General features: G+C 42.2%; 1 protein-coding gene across 1 annotated transcript in view; it reads left to right on the top strand.

The window, feature by feature from the left end:
* Positions 1-14,734, top strand: part of SIK2 (salt inducible kinase 2) — a 313,110-nt gene extending 298,376 nt beyond the window's left edge. Inside the window, exon 15 of the mRNA XM_086954303.1 lies at positions 5,710-14,734. Within this exon, the coding sequence (XP_086810429.1) occupies positions 5,710-6,289 (580 nt within the window). The 3' untranslated portion in view covers positions 6,290-14,734. The remainder of the gene's footprint in view (positions 1-5,709) is intronic.
* Positions 14,735-19,974: the final 5,240 nt, after the last annotated feature.

Below are 19,974 nucleotides of genomic sequence, written 5' to 3'. Positions count from 1 at the left end.
AGGGTTATTCAATGCCATGCGGGATGCTTGCCACCGGATTTTCCAGGAATGTTCAGGTATCCTGGATGGGAACCAATGGATGGCTTCAGGCTCTTTCGAGAGAAAGCAGATACAGCCCTGCAGTGCTTTAACAATAGCCAGGCCACGGTTTGCTGGGGTTGCAATGTCCTGGCCACCAATTCCACCAGCAATAACAGAAGTTCCAAGCCTAGTCCCAGGCTTGGCCTTCGGGCATTGGCAGTCCTTCTGGCCTCTCCAGCAGCCAACCCAATCCTTTCATAGCTGAGAGAGGCCATGGCAAGGACTGTGGCCACAAGCAGATTTAGCAGTCCTCCTCCTTTCCTTCTCCTACATGACAACCACCAAGCCAGAATTAGCGTCTGCACCCAGAGGTGCTTTGAGACATCTTTGCCCAGTGGACATGCCTTGGCTAGAACTTTTTACTACAGCTAAGAACATTCAGTGTCAAACCTTTGGCATCCTAGAGTGGCCACTTGGTATTTAGACAAAAATATTGTGGGACAGAATATTGTGTTGAGAATAACGAGGGCAAATATCGCGAAGGTAAGTTTCTATAGGTAAGCAAAGTTTTACTATATATAAATCCACTTTTATGTACCTTGGCGATATATATATTTTCAAGTTACATGGTTGTGGAATTAAAAATAGTAAATCTGAAAGAGACTATTAGTTATAGATTCCTTACCTTAGAATTACCCTCAGGCGTCAGACTGGATCTGGAGAATTTTTTCTCAGCAGTACCCCTGCAAGACAGCAGGTGGTGTCGGCCTACTCCGCGTTAGTCATCGGCGTCGTGATTGCTGGGATGACGTTGCTGTATCTACTTAGAAGCTGCGTCTGTGCGCTGATGTCACTTCTTTCTTTTCCGCGCCAGCCAGCGCAGATCCGGAGAGAGCCGTACCCTTAGTAATTTTTTGACTAAACTTTTTTGACTTTTTGTCGGCATACCTTTTTGAAGTCTTACGGCTCCTGGTGCACAAGGGATGTCAATTCGTTGACCCGGTTTCAAGCCTTGGGACTCCTGTCACAAGCTGATGTCGGTCACAGATCCGCACCTCATGTGCCTTTGGTTCCTGGAGTGCAACCACAAGCCGAAGTCGTGCTCCGACTGCCGGGCCCTGAACCCTGAGTTTTTGCGGAAGCGGTCCCGAAAGCTTGTGGAGGCCCGGCAGTCGGCTCCGTCCCAGTTGAGGGGAGGGTTATGGGACCGGTTGCTGAGCCACCCCCACCATTCATCATCGAAGTCTTCGTCATAGGGTAAGTCGAAGCACAAGAAGAAGGCGAAGAAGCATCTTCACCTTCTCCTCGGTCGACACAACATGGGGCACGGAGGGTTGTCACTCTCCGGCTGTTGGGACGGCTCTGCGCTTCCCTCCCTTTCCAGGAGCCGGAGCGTCCCCTGCCCAGCTTCGAGCATTTTACAAAGCCCCCCACTCTATCTTAGGGCAGCCCGACTCGCCTTCAGGCCCAACGGACTCGGCTGGGGGCTTTAGGCCTTCAATGCCAGCGGCTCCAGCCTCGGTGCTGCAGGGCCCCCAAGGATCCAGGCCTGGATCCGGATCGTCGCCGGTCGACCTCACGGTACGTACCCGGAGCCGATTCCCCTGATGACGCCTCCGATGCTGGTTGTGCCTCCGGCCGTCGTCGACCCCAGCTTCCCGCTCGACTTGGACACTGACCCAGATCGGCGTCGACCGACGCTGGTACCAGCGCCAGAGGGTACTTTTGTACCACTATTCTTCCCTGGTGTTCAGTATCGCCCTGAGTGGCAGCCAGAGGAGGGTGAGGAGGACTGGGAGGGGTCTGTTGACCCTCTGGCAGACCAGCTTGAAGAGCTGCACTAGATAGAGGAGTTGGGTGATGCCAGTGGTCTGGATACCTTCCCATACCTTGGCATGCTTTCTCCCCCTACTGTGGCTACGTAGGAGGGAGTTTCCTACACTGGTGTTGCGTAGGGTGGCTGAGGCCTTGGGCCTTGAGCTTCCTACGGTGGCAGTCAGGACTAACCTCCTGACTGAGGTACTTCAGCCGGCAGCAGCCTCTTCGGAGACCTTGCTGCCTTTGAATGAGGCCCTCACTAACGTCCTTCTGGGCTCCTGGTCCAAGCCCAGCACAGGGGCTCCTGTGGATAGGATGATTGCCAGACACCACCTCCCAGCCGACCCACTTTTCCTTTCCCAACACCCTACCCCTGAGAGCTTGGTAGTCCAAGCTTCATCCTCGAGAGGAAGCGCTTTTCCTACAGCTCCTCAAAATAGGGAAGCCAAGAAGCTGGACCATCTTAGGAAGAAGATGTTTTCTTCCGCAAGCTTAGGACTGCTGTCAGAGGTGGTGCAAGGTCTCATTAAGCAGTGGCGAGAGCCTTGGTTAGATCTGTTCGCCACCGAAGAGAATGCGCAATGTCAGCAGTTCTGCTTGTTGGATTTTCCAAGGCGGCCCTCTGTCAGCGACGCTTTTCGTCGCGAGTGGAATTGCCGTCTTCTATATGCCTTTCCACCTATACCACTTCTGCCCAGAGTGCTGAAGATCAAGCACGACCGGGCGCAAGTCATTCTTGTGGCTCTAGACTGGGCACATAAAGTGTGGTATCCTGAGCTATTTAGTATTTAGGATTGCTGACACCCTATGAGCCGTCTCGATCCTTGAGATCTTCCGGCTCAGGACTCCTGGCAATTCCTAAGGTGTCCAGAGCCCGGATGGGTGGAAGATCTTTTAGGCTCCTCGCAGCATCAAGATGGAACAAACTACCTATGGCCCTGCGATTAGAACCTTCAGAACCAATCTTTAGAGCCAAGCTGAAGACTGCTTTATTTACACAGTAGTTCCTTCCGCACTTGTAAGTTCCAGCAGGTATTAGCTCCTTAGCGCGGGGACACGCCGCTGTGCGTCACCAAGCGCTCTATAAAACCCCCTAAATAGAAATAAAAATAGAAATAGTATGGCCATCGATCCTCCGATTAGACTGCCTCTTCGGGAAGATTTTCTGTCGTAGCAGCAGGGGACGGTCCTCCACCCTAACCTGTACAGCCTCCACCTTCTTGCGTGGAGATTGAGCGGCGACAGTTGACAGCTTTTGACGTCCCTCCCGAAGTCTATGTCATCTTGGCAGCCAGGCATCCCTCTACTAAAACATTATACAGCTGTCCATGGAACAAATTTGTGGCATGGTGCACAGGAAAGGCTGAGGATCCCCTTTCTGCCCCTCTTTCTGAGGTTCTCCTCTTCATACTCTCTTTGGCCCAACAGGGCTCTGCCCTGGGCACCCTTAAAAGCTATCTTTTGGCCTTTCTTCGCCTTCCTGATCAGCCTTCTCTTTTCAAGTCCCCTATGTTTTTTAAGGACATTACTCACCTCTTTGCTCCTATTCCTTTTGTTATGCCCCAGTGGGACTTGAATCTTGTCTTAACTTACCTTATGTGTGCTCCTTTCGAGCCACTACATAATTGTCCTCTCAGACTCTTTACTGTAAAAACTGCTTTTCTGGTTGCCATCACCTCTGCTCACAGGGTGAGTGAACTTCAGGCACTATCTTCTAAACCTCCTTTCCTTGCAGTCCATCTGGACAAGGTTGTCCTTCGAATTGGGCCTTCTTTTCTACCCAAAGTGGTTACCTCTTGCCACTTAGGACAGACCATACTTTGCCCACCTTCTTCCCTCCCCTGCATCCTTCCAAGGAGGAGGAAAGGCTCCACTGTCTGAATCCAAAACGTGCATTATCATTTTATCTGGATCGCACAAAACTATTCCGGGTGGACGATAAACTCTATGTGGGTGCCAAGAAAGGTTGGGCCGTGCAAAAAACGGACAATCTCTTGATGTGTCGTCCTGTGCATTAAGATATGTTATTCCTTGGTGAAAAATTGGCTTCTGATTGAACTGCGCACCCATTCCACCAGGGCGACAGTAGACACTACTGCTTTGGGACGTGGAGTCCTCCTCAGTGACATCTGCCAGGCAGCCACTGGGCATCACTACACACGTTCACTAAACATTACTGCCCGGATAGTCCAGTCCGGAGCAATGGCTTCTTTGGCTGTTCAGTTCTCCAGGACTTTCTGGTGTGAACTTAGTTTGCAGACCCACCTCCGGGGTTGGTATTGTTGGGGTATCTATTCTAAGGTAAGGAATCTATAACAAATAGTCTCTTTCAGATGAACAAGTTACTTACCTTTTGTAACGATATAGCTGTAAGAGATATATTAGTTATAGATTCCTTACCGCCCACCCATCCTCCCCATTCTGCAAACTGACTTCTATAGTGAGGGACTCCCTTACAGGGCCCTAATTCTGTGCACCAGTGGTCAGTGTCTTGCATGGCTCTGCTCTTCTGACATGGAATGTTGTGTAAAAGAACTGACATGAGCGTTCAGGAACGGCGTCTTAGTAGATACCGCAACATCATCCCAACGATCACAACCCCGACGACGAACGTGGAGTCGACCGGCGCCACCTACCGACGTCCAGAGGTACTGCTGAGAAAAAATTCTCCAGATCCAGTCTGACGCCTGGGGGTAATTCAAAGTAAGGAATCTATAACTTATATATCTCTCTTACAGATATATCATTGCCGAAGGTAAGTAACTTTTTCCTCAGGTCTGCAGAGAGAGGCATTTTGCTCTTTTGGTCCTGCAGGACTTTCTGGTGTGAAGTCCACTCCCCATCTTCACCATGCTGCTACCACCTTACTATTAATTCAAAAGGTGAGGCATCTGTGGTTAAAAGTATCCATCAGAAGAAAAAGTTACATGTCTTCTTAATGGTCTTTTTAATGGCTACTCTAACCACAGATTCTTTACTCTGCTCCCTCTTCCTTGTTTTGCAGGCAGACTTCTGTTTAGTCATAAGGACCCAATTTAGGTTAAGCCCACTGTCTGATAATTTGTCAGTCACTCCGCTTCTGTGGTTGCAGACGTTGCTTGTGAACCTTGTAATGAGCAGGGATGGCACCCCTTTATGTGGCTTCACATAGTCACTTCCATATTTGGTACGCAACTGCCCAATGGTACAACCTGCTAGCTCATGGAAGCTATTGCATGAATAATTTCCAGATCCAGTCTGGCCCCAGTGGGATTTAAAAGGTGAAGAATCAGTAGTTAGTCTATCTACCATAATGAGTTCTTACTATTGTTATGTAAGATTTCGTTTTATTAAATTTGTACTTTATAGCAAATAATAAACCTTGTACAAAAATTACAACGCTCCTAGTGCTAAATCCTATCAAATTTGCAAGTGTTCATTGTCTGATGTAAATATTACATAGTATTCATCAAGCTTTTTTATGCTTATGGAAGCATGTATTTTACAATTCTCAGACAAGCCATGTCTGGAAGTACTTATTTTATTTAGTTGTACTTGTAACAACATTGGAAAACTGATATGCTTTTATTTGATGTATAAAATTTGTTTCAACGCTATTGATTAAACACCCTGTCTAGCCACATTTGAAATTCGCACCATTATATGAATTATGAATGGTTGTTTTTCATGTCCAGATTAAAAGAACTTATATTAAGGTTGACAAAATGGAATATCATAAATGAACTGTTTATTGTAACAGCCACCACCAGTCAATGATCCATTTACTAAGTTCTCTCCTTCGCCTGTTGAAGATCCACAACTATAAAATGTTACAGTAGTGTAAAAATGAACTATTGTTTTTGTTTGAGCTTACTCTTTTGTTTTGTTCAGGTTGTACCAGAAGCGCCTCTTGCTCCAGAAGCAGTCCACGCTGCAAGCATACTTTAACCAGATGCAAATCGCTGAAAACACATACCCGCGGTCAACTCAACAGCTGCCACTATCTCATCAGGATGCACAACAGCAGACCGGACAGTTCAGCCTGTCGCAGCCTTTGAGCCCAGTCATGGAGCCCACCGCTGACGACATGCAATACGACCCTTACCTCAGTCAGTACCACAACCTTCAACTCCAAACCCAGCAAATACAGAACCATCCACCGTCGAATCAAGCCCACCTCGCTCCTCCTTCCCACCTACAGCCGCAATCTCTAACATACTCTTACCAGGCCTGTGAAATGTCAGGTGCTCCAGTGCCGGAGCACAAGTATGATACACAGTGCCAGTACCCCATGAACCAAGCCCACCATAGTGACAAGACGCTTCTGGCCGATGGTCAAACTGGCTCAGCTACACAAGAACCTCAATCAGCCTATGAGACTTTAGCACCCTCTGAGCTACCTCAAATCTTTGACTGCGAAATGATGGAGACTGTTGACTCCCAACATAGTGGCTATGTTCTCGTTAATTAGCCTCATCCCAACAGTGTTACTGTCTTCATGTGGAAAACAGGTGAAATGAGTGAAGGAAAAGAGTGTGAATTTTTTGTTTTGTTCCAATCCTTGAAGAAAAATTCATGCCTAATTTTCCTAACTGGAAGCTCATAGAGGTTTGGAAGAGCTGTCCAAGAGTCCTTGTCGGGGGCATGGCTGTTACCAGGCGGCTGGTGGGCTGATGCCATTCGCGACTAGGCACCCTATGTTGTAAGCTTGGTTCAGTCAAGAGTCTGAGAGGAAGGATGGATCTTGCACATTTACTGGGCTGAGTATTTGGAATTTGTGTATAGGAAGTGGACATAGACTCCAAGGCGGAGCTCATAAGATACTCACATTTAACCAAATCCAACTTGGTAATGCACATTTAACATGGAGATTATGTGTAGTGGAGAAAGACCATTGGAGTTACTGGCAATAATAGCAATATCGATTTCTGGGTACCACTTTGGTAGCTGTAAGGCAGAATCTAAATCATTCTAATGCACAACAGAATGACATTGTGTGTTGGGCGCTACTGGTTGTCAACAGTCCGTTAGTACCCACTAAAGGATGCTGGAATGCAACAGATTGAACTGGCCATCGATTGTGGCACCTTAAACATTGTAATTTACTTGTAGTTGGCAGATGAGAGTACCTCTTAGCACAAACAAGGGACGGCGACTAGGACAAGACTGATGCCTAGATAGCCCCCTGCAACCCACCCAAGTAGTATATTGTCATAAAGTGTTCAGAGAACGAAATCTGCAGTATTGGGGCAAAACTGTAGCTGAAATGTAACTGAAGAATATTAATGGCATTAAACTAGGATTGAAGAACCCTAGGGACCAAGAAATATCGAAGTACCAGCTGAGTTGCAGTGAGGAATAACGTGAGCAGGAAACGACGTCAGAGTGACCCTTACTAAAGGAGACCTTCTCTCCACAGCAGCCTCTTGTGGAGGCAGTATATATCCAGCCCATCTCTGGTCACTGGAGATGCATTTGTTACAAGACTGTCCTTTGTTTGCTTTTGAAAACAAGATAATATTAACTGTATTTTGAACTTACAGTCTACCGTGTTGTTGGTTGTTTATTAAGCTTTGTAAATTTATGGACAATTTAGGGTTTTAGACAATATGAATACAAAGCAGCCAGTGTTTAAAAAAAAAAAGTGGCGTGTGATAGTGCTGTGCCTTCTTCTGTTCTTTATCTTTTCAGATATATGCTTTTTCTTTTATGAAGAAAATTAGACCGTTTGCGTCGAGGCTACAGCCAAAGTCCCTTCAGAGTTTAGGTTTGTGTTCCACTGTGTGGAACCCTAAAGTGTTTTAAATGACTTCAGTGTTTTGATTGCTTCTGTCTAAAAAGTTTAAGAAGTATTACAGCAATATTTAATAATATTTAATGTCAAGAACTGTCGATGTGTTATTAACAATGGTATTAGGAGGGTTGTATGATTTTTTTAATTCATTGGGGGTAATTTTCTTTTCAAATCAGGGAGGCACAGTGGCAGACTGGGCCATAGAGGAACTCAAGAAACGCCTGCAAAACAGAGGCTATGGTAGTCTGTCACATGTAAGCACTGTTTCAGTCTTTTGTGTAGAAAAGCCCAATTAGGTATTTTGGCAGCAGCACTTCCATTGCTAATGTTCTTTTACTTGAGTACAATGGGTCAACTTAACGAAAATTTGCACCCGAGCATCCTAAATGACAAACTGAGCATCAAAGAGCGATGCCACATGCAGACGTTATCTACCAAGCTTGGCACTGGAGCCAATTCATGATACAAATGAGCGAATCTTTGGGAATTCTCTCTGCACACGAATCTCTTAGATACTCTCCATGTATCGCTGGATTTGCAGATAAGCAAAGCGTAGTAAATAAGTCAAGGTAAATATTGGCTTTTTTGCCATCTGTCTCATCTTGGTTCCACTTAAGTCACATTTCACAGCGGATTTGAGTCATTGTATTTCGTCACATGCTGTTTTGCCAGTCTGGCCTGAAATCTGTTGGTTTGATTATTTTCTTTATTTCCAAAGCTTATATGAGAACACCTGACATTTTTAAAAACTGATATAATGTTTGTCCTGTGTTAAATTATGGTCCCAGCAAGATTCCTTTTTTGAGGACAGCTCACGAGTAAAGATAGTGTTTTGCAGACCCCCGGTCTTATGCCACTAATGTAGTTCACACTTACGGACATTAGCGATACCCCTGCAAATGGTGGATCAGAACACTCGATGGAGATAGCAACAGGTTTTAAAGCTTTCAACATGATTTGTTAAACTTGATTCATGATCTTTTGCGATGGTGCATACTATAAAATTGTTGCTTCTTCACCATAGTCTACTGATCTTCTCAAAATGTGGCACGTTTCTCATTTATGTACTGTTATGGACTTATGAACTATGTAGAGCGGTTAAACAAACATTCTGCCTGCTTATAGTATGGATGATGCTGAAGGGGAAAGATGGCCTGTGGCCCATAGATAAATCAAACACACAGTATTGAAATAAACATTTTCATGCAAAGTTTTTCTTTTTTTGAACAAAACAGCATTTTTCAGGGAAAAAGAACGAACAATGAAAACGAGGGATTGAGCTCTGCAAATCCAGTCTTGTAAATATGTCTTTGAGAACGATGGTAATTATCTGGCTAGTTGGGTTCTTCAGTTTCGCCTGCAGCATTTGCCAGTTCATACATTTTTTGATGGTATTGCACCTTCTTTTTGGGTTGCCCATTAATAAGTTATCCAATTGCTATCAATATTGCTTTTTCATGGGGTTCAGTGTATTCCATTAGGTTTTCCAGTTTGGTCAGTCCCTTTTACCACATTCTTAAACGTTATACACATCTCTCCTGTACATTTTTATAAACAATTGTAAAAACAACTGTGGGTGGCAGCTCCTAGTATGACCTGAAGCTGGGCATTGCAGGATCCCCATCTGATTTTCCCTGTAAGACCAGAGTAGAGCCATGAGCATGTCCTATACGTGCCCAGTTAACTGTTGCGCTCTTAGCATCAGATCGATTGGTGTTCTCTGAAAGAGTCCTGTAAAAGATGCTACTGTCACAGAGCCCCTGAAGCTAGGGCCAAAGTAGAAATGTTCTTCCATAGGAGTGCTGTGTGTGTGATTTTGGGTATAGCATGCTGTACACTTTGACAGCAGAGGCATCACTGTCCTATTAGTGAACTTAACGACCGATTACTTCCAGGGGGTTGCAGGGAGTGGACCAAAATTGGTCACTTGTCAGATTATCCATGTAGAGATGCTGCTGATTTTCTCTAGATGTTGGGTTGTCTCTTTAGTATGAGACTGCTAAGGCCTATTTTAACATTCACATGAAAAGCTCCCCTTTTTAGGATCTAAAGGGGTTTTGTTCATAGTCATATACCATATTCATATAGCACAGCAGCAATAAAATGGCCAGTATGTGGCCTTAGCTTCTTCCTAGTTAGTGCCTACCCACAGGAAGCACAAGACTGATTATGCTCGAACACTCAAACGTATGTGGCTGATCAAAGCTTCACAAATTTCCCCACCACTAGTTTCATCTAGTGGAATTGGTCAGTAAGAGGTATTTATTAATATGTCACTTTAAAGAGAAGATCTTCGGTCTTCACATCCTGATTGGGAAGCTACTCTTCTAATGAAATGGGGCTCTCAGGATTACGTTTTCATGTTATCACACCAACTTCGCCTTTCATGGAAAAAAAAGAGCTCCGCCACTGTTGGCGATCACCTGTTAACTTTAAATATACTGTACCGACATGTTTAAAAAAAATGCTATGCCAGACCTCATAATATGATGGACACATTGTCCTCTCAGAAATGTGATTCCTCTTCATTAATCCTGGACAGTTATTGTGTAAAGTGAGATAGTTACAGTATGGGAAACAAATATCTGAAATATCTTTGTATTGAAATTGGTTGTAACAGCATTTGTTTTAAATAGATCAAGGAAACCTTTTTCGTCTGCCTTGACTTGGGTTGTGTTTTGCTTATGTGTGTTTAGGTATGTTTAGTTTAGCTGTAAGGGCGAGACATACAAAGCCATTTTACGACCCATCCTCTCTGATTTGCAAAATCAGATGATTAGCAGTCATAAGTGGTGCTAAGTATGTATTGAACCCATTTTGCGAGTCAGAAAAGCCTTTCTCACTTGCAAAATTGGTTCTCGACCAATACCGAATCGCAGTTATGACAAGTCATGAAAGGGGTGTGCCCTCCTAATTGTGATTAGATGTGGTGTGTAGCAGTGGTTTATGACTGCAGTTGCAGTCGTAAACCATGGATCAGTTACCAGCACCTCAAAGGAGATGCTAACCAGTTTTGCAAGGAAAAAGTGCCCCTTCGGAACACCTTCCCCTTTGCGAATGGTGCTGGGTGACATTAGAGTCCCACCGCCTGCTCCCTTCGAAATTTTCCCTAATGGGAATTTTTTCTTTTTTGTAAAGCTACACTGGTCTCTTTAAAGAACACAGGCTGCCTTATAACAAGTTGTTTTCCATTTGGGACTGCAAACTCATGGATGGGTTTGCAGGTCGCCGACCTACGCAATCAATACTTCGTAGGTAGGCAGCCCCCCCAACCCTTGATTTTGCCAAGTGACCTATTATTACATAATTTACATTGCAAAATGGGAGACTAGTAATAAACAGTGGCTGCAGTTTGCAACTACGTTTGTGCGACCTTTTTCTTACTACATCTGGTCCTAAGTTCTTAATGGTTTAAAAAATGCACTTGCAATACAATCATTTGAATTGGCTTACAAAAGGCAAGGTAGATTCCTGGCCCTGTAGTCGAACCTATTTCATACGGGAAATCTGGCCTTACAAATGGTGCCAGCTACGAACTGAGTAAGGATTTTTTGAGTTGGGTTTTACCCCAGTCTGGCAACACAAAATAATACTCCTGTGTGAGTGAAGTGGAGATGGTAGGGTCCTGCCAGATGTTAAACTATAAAGAAGGCAATAGACCGAATTCCAGCATTTATCCAGTCCTCACTGAAATAGTACATATCCTGTAGAAAACTCTTTATGGAGTTTGCCCGTGTTATATCCACTGCACCCAAACCTGTTATAAGAAGAGGTGTGTGTGTGTGTGAATGAGCCCGACTCCCATTCCCAATACTTGGCTACTTTTGCAAGTCTTTCTCCTTACACTTTATAAAGTTTTTCCCTATTTTTTGTGGGGATTGCAGTCTTCAAAAATGAGCTTGGCGTGAGAAAAAATCTACAATTTCTCTCTCTATCCTGGATTAGAGTTCCTTCTGTCTTGTGAGAGTAATCACCTGCACAGTCCAATAATATGACTTCTGTGGAAAGTTAAAGGTGAACTTTATCTACTTTGACCAGTGTGACTGGAACTTTGCACATCCATTGGAATAGGTCTGATGCTTAGTAGACACTCAATTGGTGGACGAACAGATGACTGACACATTGTTGAACCAATTGTCTTGGTGCTTTGTTCCACTCATTTGAAAGGTCTAACCTCTCATATCATTCCCCAGCTGCATTAAATATGCAAATATGTAACAAAGAGGTATGATGTGACCACAAACTGAGAACACCTACATTGGAAAAACATGGGCTGGGAGATGTAGGCATACATTTTGACCACACATAAGTGTATCACTACAAAAAAAATCACACATACTCGCACTAACAAGGACTTGTCCCCTATATGATATGGCTCAATTTATTTGAACATTTTGTGAAGCAATATTGAGTCTGTACTTTGGCGGTCTTCAGGTTTGATATCAGTTTCTTTCTGTTGAATTCTGTTACTGAAATATTTACTAAACCAATCTGATGCTACCTTTTTAATGCTCAAGATGTTTCTGTTTGACATTTTGTCAGTCTACAGGATGACACAATTTTATTAATAACACATTCCTCTCTTTTGGACAATTGCCTGTACCAGTTTTTGTAACCTGGTACTCAAGCTCCCTTGATGAGATCAACCAGTACCATTCCCAGAATGCAATAGTCTATTCATTGAAAGTCTAGTACAGGAGCATTCTGTCAACCATCCAGCATTATCTATGAAAACTTTGGGTAACTCAAAGATACATTTAACATGTAAGACCTGTTCGCAGTCAATATACCCATAATGTTCAGACTTGTGCACACCCTCTGGTTGTTCTAAATGGAGCATGCTAACGTCTCTTGATCACAAATGAAAGTTGGAGTTCTTGGCCCATTCCACTAATAACTTTGCTGGCCTATGTGATAAGTGTACGAGTAATTTACTAACCTTACATGTGGTTGAGTTTGTGCCATGGTTTCTGAAGCAATCGGCAAGGAAATTCAAAATATGGCTAGCACATCAAGCAAATAGTGTGTTTAGCAAAATACTTTACAGTATATTGTAATGTCACCATAAAATAAAGGTGATGTTTACACCATATATTCGTTTTGAGAACTTATTTAATATTCGACTGCTGTTTTGATTGTATTTGGGCAGAAGCATACCAGTATTAGTTGATGGACACGATTGGCCTGATGTTTGGGTGAGAGGGGTGGATTGCTCATGTAGTGGCTACTGGTGCGGTTCAGCAAAGAAGGAGCAGGAGTTGGAGACAGAGCGAGTCCCAGTTCCTGGGTTAGCAGAGAAACACATTGTGTGGTTGTGAGCAGATGCTGTCTGAATAACAGTCCAGATTCCAAGAATAAAGCACTCCGATGCCCCTCCGCTTAATGTTGGCTGGCTTAGAAAATGTGGCATCCACTGCATACCCCAGTGTACCACACTCTGGAGTTTAAACAGAATATCAATTAACAATTACACACTGCAGTGCCTCAAAGTATCAGTCAGCGAGGCCACCTGTGGAGCACCAAGTAAATGTATTCGAACCTTGATGTACCTAGGGTAAGCCGATGGCTGTCTCCAGAACACAATTTATCAATTTGCGGTCTCTACCTACTACAGCCCTACTGAGGTTGTATCTTTGGTTCAGTGCAGTCGTAGAAGCATACAATGGTCCAGTTAACTTGAAATTCTCTGATAAATGTACTCAGCTCATCCATGTACCATCTTGTCAGGTTAGAATGCTCACTAACCGAAGGCAGGTAAGACACTTTAAATGCACCAAGTAAAATAAAACCAAGGGGAATTCCGTTGAGGCATACAGCAGGTACCATTTTCATACCCCCTCAGTAGACCCATGCTGTTCACACCTTCAGCCAGCCATATTTTTTTTTTATCCATTATCAGCGGGTATTCTGCGAATTGCAGTTTCACTCTTGCCATTCCAAGAATTAACCTATAGGTCCACAGAAAGACCAGGCTGTTAAAAACAAAAGAGGGCAACCTAAAAAGTCCCCATGACAAGAACCCACTCACCAGCTGCTCCTTTGTTCCTTTTTACAAACACGTCAGCTGCTGGACTGAATACGGGCACAATTCATTACAACCTCAATTTCAGTGGGCTTTTGTCTTCATGGTGCTCAATGGCTTTCTCAACGAAACACGTGCAACGTGAAGAATTTTAAATTAATGTGGTCAGTCTGCAGGCCGAAGCAAGTATGCCAGGAACAAGGGGATTCATATAGGTTTTTGTTTGCATCCATTTGTGGTGAAGTCTCGATTTGAAGGTTTGACTGTGCCTCTTTTTTAATAAGCATCAACATTAAACCCTTTAAAGAACAGGTGGATCGGGACATGCTATGATGGAGTAATAATAAGCATGGAAACATACGGGCTCCATTTTTTAAACAGAATTTCTGTATATATTCTCCCTTTGGCTATCCAATGCAAAGAAGCTAGGGACCTCACCATAGACAAGAAAAACTCCGGTCTTAAAAGAAAATGTGCAATATGTCCTCTGTGTGTATCAATTCTCCTGTTTGTCTTTCAAATATCATTCTGGGAAAGTCTCTCAATGTCTTCACGCCACTCAAACGTGGATCAACAGTCTGCCAAATCGTTGAAAGAGACCTGTTCTAAGATAAAGAACCTGTTCTTAGAATTCATAAGAATTATCTAAAAAAATACTAACACAGAAATATATACTAAAGTAGTCTACGTTTTTGACAAGTCCTTGTATATTAACACTGCTTTAAAAGGAATTATTCCATTTGTGTTGTGTTTAAGATAAAAACGTGCTCTACTGTACAATAAATATCAGCTTTATTTTCTTGTAATACAAGTGACTTTGAAGAGACTTTGGTTTGATGTGTATGGGATAAGGTCTAATCTCATTCAGAGGAAAGTGCAATACATGTGTGGTACGTTTGTTAATTTAAATTTTTTAAGACCTAGAAATTTTAGCCTTGCTTTTGGGGTTATTGCACTAGTTCCGTAAGCTCTCGATGTATGCCAGAGCTGTCTTTTTAACAGCTCGGCCATGTCATCTGTAGTATGCAACTGATGTGATAGAACTTGTAAAGCAATTCCAATGTATTATTACAATAATAAATATTATGTACTTTCCGTTTTTTTCATTGTTGGTGAGCAATATTGACTTCTACCAAATGCTCGAAACATATAGAGATGTGTATAGTATATGTATAGAATTGTTTTGTCCTCTGAATAGTCAAACAACCATCAATGTTTTCCTGCAGAACAAAAAGACTTCATTTATCCTTCTAAATTTAATTTTGCATTTCCTTTCATTATGAATACACTTTTCAAACCTGCTTCAAAAGATTAGATTATTTTACAGCTCGTATTTGGCTCTGTATGCAGCATTACATTATTACATCATTTGATTCATTTTGTGTAAAAAACACGAAAAACAAAAAAGTCACTGTGTCAGACTTCAATTAAGAAAAAAGTAGAAAATATGTTGCTCTTAAAAATACAGATAATAAAATCGTTATTTTCGAGATTTAAAATTGGAGATCTGAATCTGTCAAAGAAAGAAATGCTGCACGACGGTGAAAAGTTTACCGTTTCATTTCTACATATACCAGTGTATGCTGGTACATTTGCTTGTGAATAAGTCTGATTACTCCTCGGAATACACAGTCGGCGATTCCGAGTAGCACTCATGGAATTCTTTGTGAATTCCATGTATGTCACAAACATATATAAAACATAGGCATGCGCCTACAGGGTCACATATCTGACTTTCAACCTTGGAGTTCTAGGAGTTGGACCTCAACGGGGCTGCAATCCATAAGATTATTGGATTTGGGGGGAATGACATCAGAGTTTTGATGTTTCCATTACTTGTCAAATCAGGATTTCCTCTGGACTCGAAAGGGAGTGATTATTGTCCAGGGAGGACAGCTTGTCTAAACTGCACGAGGTTCAATCTGCTTCCATCATATGTTCAGAATTGCTACCATGAACGTCTGTACCAGTAGACTATGGATAAATATTCAATGTAACAATATGTGGCCTCTGGGCTGCTTCCTGTAAAATCTGATGTCGTCTCCAAGTCTGCTTAAGGAGCAGCCAACTCTGTGAATGCCAGTCTTACTTCAAAATCATAACGGTTTCCTAATCATGAATTACTTTGCTGCATTCTCTTTAAACAGAGCATAATTAACCCCAGAGATATTTCTGACTATGGTTGTGCTCCACCGCAAAACCTTATTTGGAGCTCAGAAGATACATTCCCATTAACATGCAATACATAGTTGCCAAACTTTTGGCTTTAAATTGCTATTTCAGTCAGTATGGTGTATACAGATGTGGATGTCAATACTTACTGTGCCTACAAACCTCAATCTATAGCCCCCTGGTAAAGCCCATAGAGGCACAAGCATGTCTCGGTCTGCATGTGTTGCCACTTTGGGTGTGGCCAGCTGCTCAGGCTAGACAGGCTCTTTTTAGAGTAGAGGTCCATCTGAATTGAATTCAGACTTAGAAAAAACGGATTTGATACTATTCACGCAGTGTATCACCTCAGTAGCTTGCAGAACATGAGTGCCAATGTCAAACCCAATATTTAGACAAACATTTTCACCAAAATAACACACCGAAACTCTGAAGTGCTCAGACATATCCAGGCAATCCAGTTGCACATTTTCACATGACTCCTTTTCATTTGCCTCTAAAATGGCTCAAACAAAGCAAAATTAACACTGACCCCTCTGACAACTAAACGAAGATAAGTTTGCTATTCTCAAATACTTTTCCCCTAGAAAAGGATTGTAGTGCATAATCTTAATGATTTGGTGAAAAAATGAATGAGCAATGCAATGCTTCAATGACACTTAGGCATTTCTTCCACTAGAATAAAAGGAGACCCGTGCCCTTCTAATTGTTTTCCCCTCTGTGTAGAAGTGACATGTATGTATGAACAACTTTCTCAGATCTGAGTGGCAATTGATGTTTTTTGTTGTTAGGCTGTCCTGCTTTAGTTGTGAATCTATACCTACTGATAAAACTCCACCAAAAGACAAACAGCCCTCATCAATGTAAACATATAAAGACTGATAAACACTTGCACAATTACAATCCAAAATTCCATTCAAAGAAAGGAAACCTAGCGTGAATGAGTCATTTTTTCTGTTTCTGAAGGGGTCAACACAATGTAGCTTTGTTATAAATGATAGCAGAAAGAATGATTGGTCTAAGATTATTCTGCTTGAGGTTTGTTGTTCAGGGATGTAACTAAAATATTGGTTCTTCTTCCTTTTGTTTCCTTATTACTTCTTCCTTTTGTTTCCTCCAGTGTTGTGTGCTTGGATTAAAGGTGCAGTGTTTAGAAGCATGATTGGGTCTGATCAAATTATTTTATACACTGTAGAATTCTGGGAATATAAAAATCATATTTGATCTTTAGGCTGTGTAACATTCTTTCACTGACTGGTGAAATAGCTTGCTCGTAATAATCATGACCAATGTGTAGTATAACATTTACTTACAGACACAATGTAAAACTCTGATACATCAGCCTCTTCTCTAACTAGTCAGTGTTAATAGCATGTCATCTGCCAATCATCCCAGTTTTTAAATGGTCAATGCAAGGTGTAGTTACAGGTACCTGTGTGCTATTGCCATGAACATGGGATGTTGGTGAAAACATGACAAAAGACTTTTCACATACCAACATAATTCATAACTGCAAGATGTCCCATTGTTATGTGTGAAACTTTCCGCAAATCCTGCCTTTTTACCCAGCTACACTTCACTGCTGGGGTTTTGAGCCCATAGGTAAATGTTAACAGAAAAAAAAATCAAACCTCAGAATACAATGTGATGTCTATTAAAAGGCACAACTGACTTAAATTGAGACGCTTGAATCATGGGTTTGCATTTCTTTGGTTGGTGACATTTGCAGTGCAGGCAATCAGCAGCTATAAAAATGTCCACGCAGCAGCTGCACCACCTCAATGTAGTCGGACAAAGAGTGTAGAAAAGCAGTGTTAGGCATGCTTAAAGCATCAAGTTTCAGGTGCCTTAGAATGCATATAATTAATCCATTGTAATTTACAATTTAAAAGGATTTAACAAAGTATTATGCTGTTGGCAGGGTTGAACACCCATACAATTTCATAATATACACTAAGGAGTAGGCGAATAGCCCCCAACTGTGTTTTGGAATTTGTGTATTAGTCCTGTAACCCAGACAGACTCCTCGCAGAGTAAGTGTGAGAGGTAATGAACTGTGAGAGGGTAATTGGATGCGAGTGTGAGTGCAATACAGACTTTCTCTCTTTAAGCAGTCTAAAATAATTCAATTGAACACACTGTCTACATACCCCACATTACATTTGTGCTTTAAAACAAGCACTCCAAATAACCCAACATGTTTTGTCAACAGTGGAAAAACACAATTTTCGTCCATTTTGTGGGTTATGTAGCTGAATAAACAACGATAAGCATGGATTTCAAAAGATTTTGAAAACACTGAGAAAACAACATTGAAAACCACAATAAATAAACACTGGAAAAATGACAGCCTGTTAATTGTTTTACATAATACATTTTAAATCAGATTGTCATTCTCATTAGCATTCTGCTTTTTGAACAAGATGGCGGACCTCCACCCTGCTAGAGCAGATTACTGAGGATTGCCTGATGGAGCACTTCCTCCCCAGGGGCCATGAGCTTGCTACATACAGCATACGTCTGCCGTAAGGTGAAACCAAACTGTTCAAAAATCGGCCCAGTGGAGTGCTAAAGGCAACAAAACTGTTGCTTCTGTTATCCAGAATATGTAGAGCAGGATCAGCTGGAGGAACAAGAAGGCACACCCGAGGGCAATGGTGAACGCAATGGGGCCAAAGAACATGGGCCTGCCAAAACCTAGAGGGGGTAATGTGATTGGAAGTGGTGAAGGGCGAGTGGATCCCAGCATGCGGTGGAGTGCCGCAGGAGTTAAAAAACATGATAAAGAAATGGAAGTCCAGGAGAAATCTAATCAGGGTGGGTCAACCAACTCGGGCACAGTCTATGCTATTTACCAGGGGATTATGTTCCACAGAGAAGAAATTCATACAGATCACCGCAGGGCCCAGATGACCACCAGGAAACTGCAAAGATGTGGTGGCAAAGACATGCTCAGAATTATTTGATAGTATGGAAGTTTTCGAAAACAGGGTGGCAACTCTGGAGGCTGATGTGGTGGCTTACAAGAATTCTGCTGTGGCACATCGATCGCAATTAGTTGATACCCAATGGAAATTGGAAGAATTTGAAAACAGTCTGCGACTTAATAATCTCAGAGTTCTGGGTGTGGCCAAAGGTGTGGAAGGGAATGATACAAGAAAGTATATAGTTCAGTTATTTAAAAATATTTTTCCTAAGTTGGAAGACTGAAACTGAGAGCAGGAGACAGAGACCATAGATTCCAGTTTATGCAAACGCAATCTGCACAAGACAGGGGTGTGATAATTTGTGTTTAGGAAAATTTAAAGAAACACTGCAGTGCGGAGATGTGAGCAAAGAATAAATAAATGTTTTAAAAGGTGAAGTTCCACGACCATACCTGTTGTGCAATGTTATTGCTCAGTTCATGGGTTTGTTAGCAATGATCTGCAACATTTCAACAGATTATCCAGTTCTGTGGAAATATCCAGAATCATTTGATGGTTTAGGTAAACTAAAAGATAAAGCAGTTACTCTGCATTGCATATACATGAAACGGCGAGACCCATTTCTCAAACATATAGAAGGGTTCCAGTCCATATGCAGGCAAAGGTAGAGAGAGAAATAAAAAAAGTTCTTGATCAGGACATAATGGAAGAAGTAACAGGATCAACACCTTGGGTGTCACTGATTGTAATTGTTCCAAAAAAGATAGTGAGGACATTAGAATCTGTGTTGATATAAGCATTCCAAACACAACCATTGAGAGAGAAAGATATGATTAGTGATATCAATGTGGCTGTTGGTTTTTCAAAACTTGATTTATGCAAAAGATATCATCAATTGGAAATTGATAAGCAGTCGGTGTATATCACGACATTATGCATTTGGGACGATTTAGTTACAAACGATTAAACTTTGGAATATGTTCAGTTGCTGAGATTTTTCGAGAAATCCTAAAGAATTTCATAAGGCCATTGTAAAAAAGTATGAACTATAGGTGATAAAATGTTATTCTTTGGTAAAACTCAGGAGGAACATGACCAGGCATTAGATGGAGTGTGTCAACCGCTGCAGAGAGCTGGGATGATGCTCAATTAAATAAAAAAGTGAAATAAATCAAACCGAGTTGACATTTTTTGAACACATATTTTCTTGTGAAGGAATGGGGCCAGACCCTGTCAAAGAACAG

This window comes from Lissotriton vulgaris, chromosome 2_1 (assembly GCF_964263255.1).
Source record: "Lissotriton vulgaris chromosome 2_1, aLisVul1.2, whole genome shotgun sequence".
NCBI classification, from domain to species: Eukaryota; Metazoa; Chordata; class Amphibia; order Caudata; family Salamandridae; genus Lissotriton; species Lissotriton vulgaris.
This window is presented reverse-complemented; position numbering and strand designations above follow the sequence as displayed.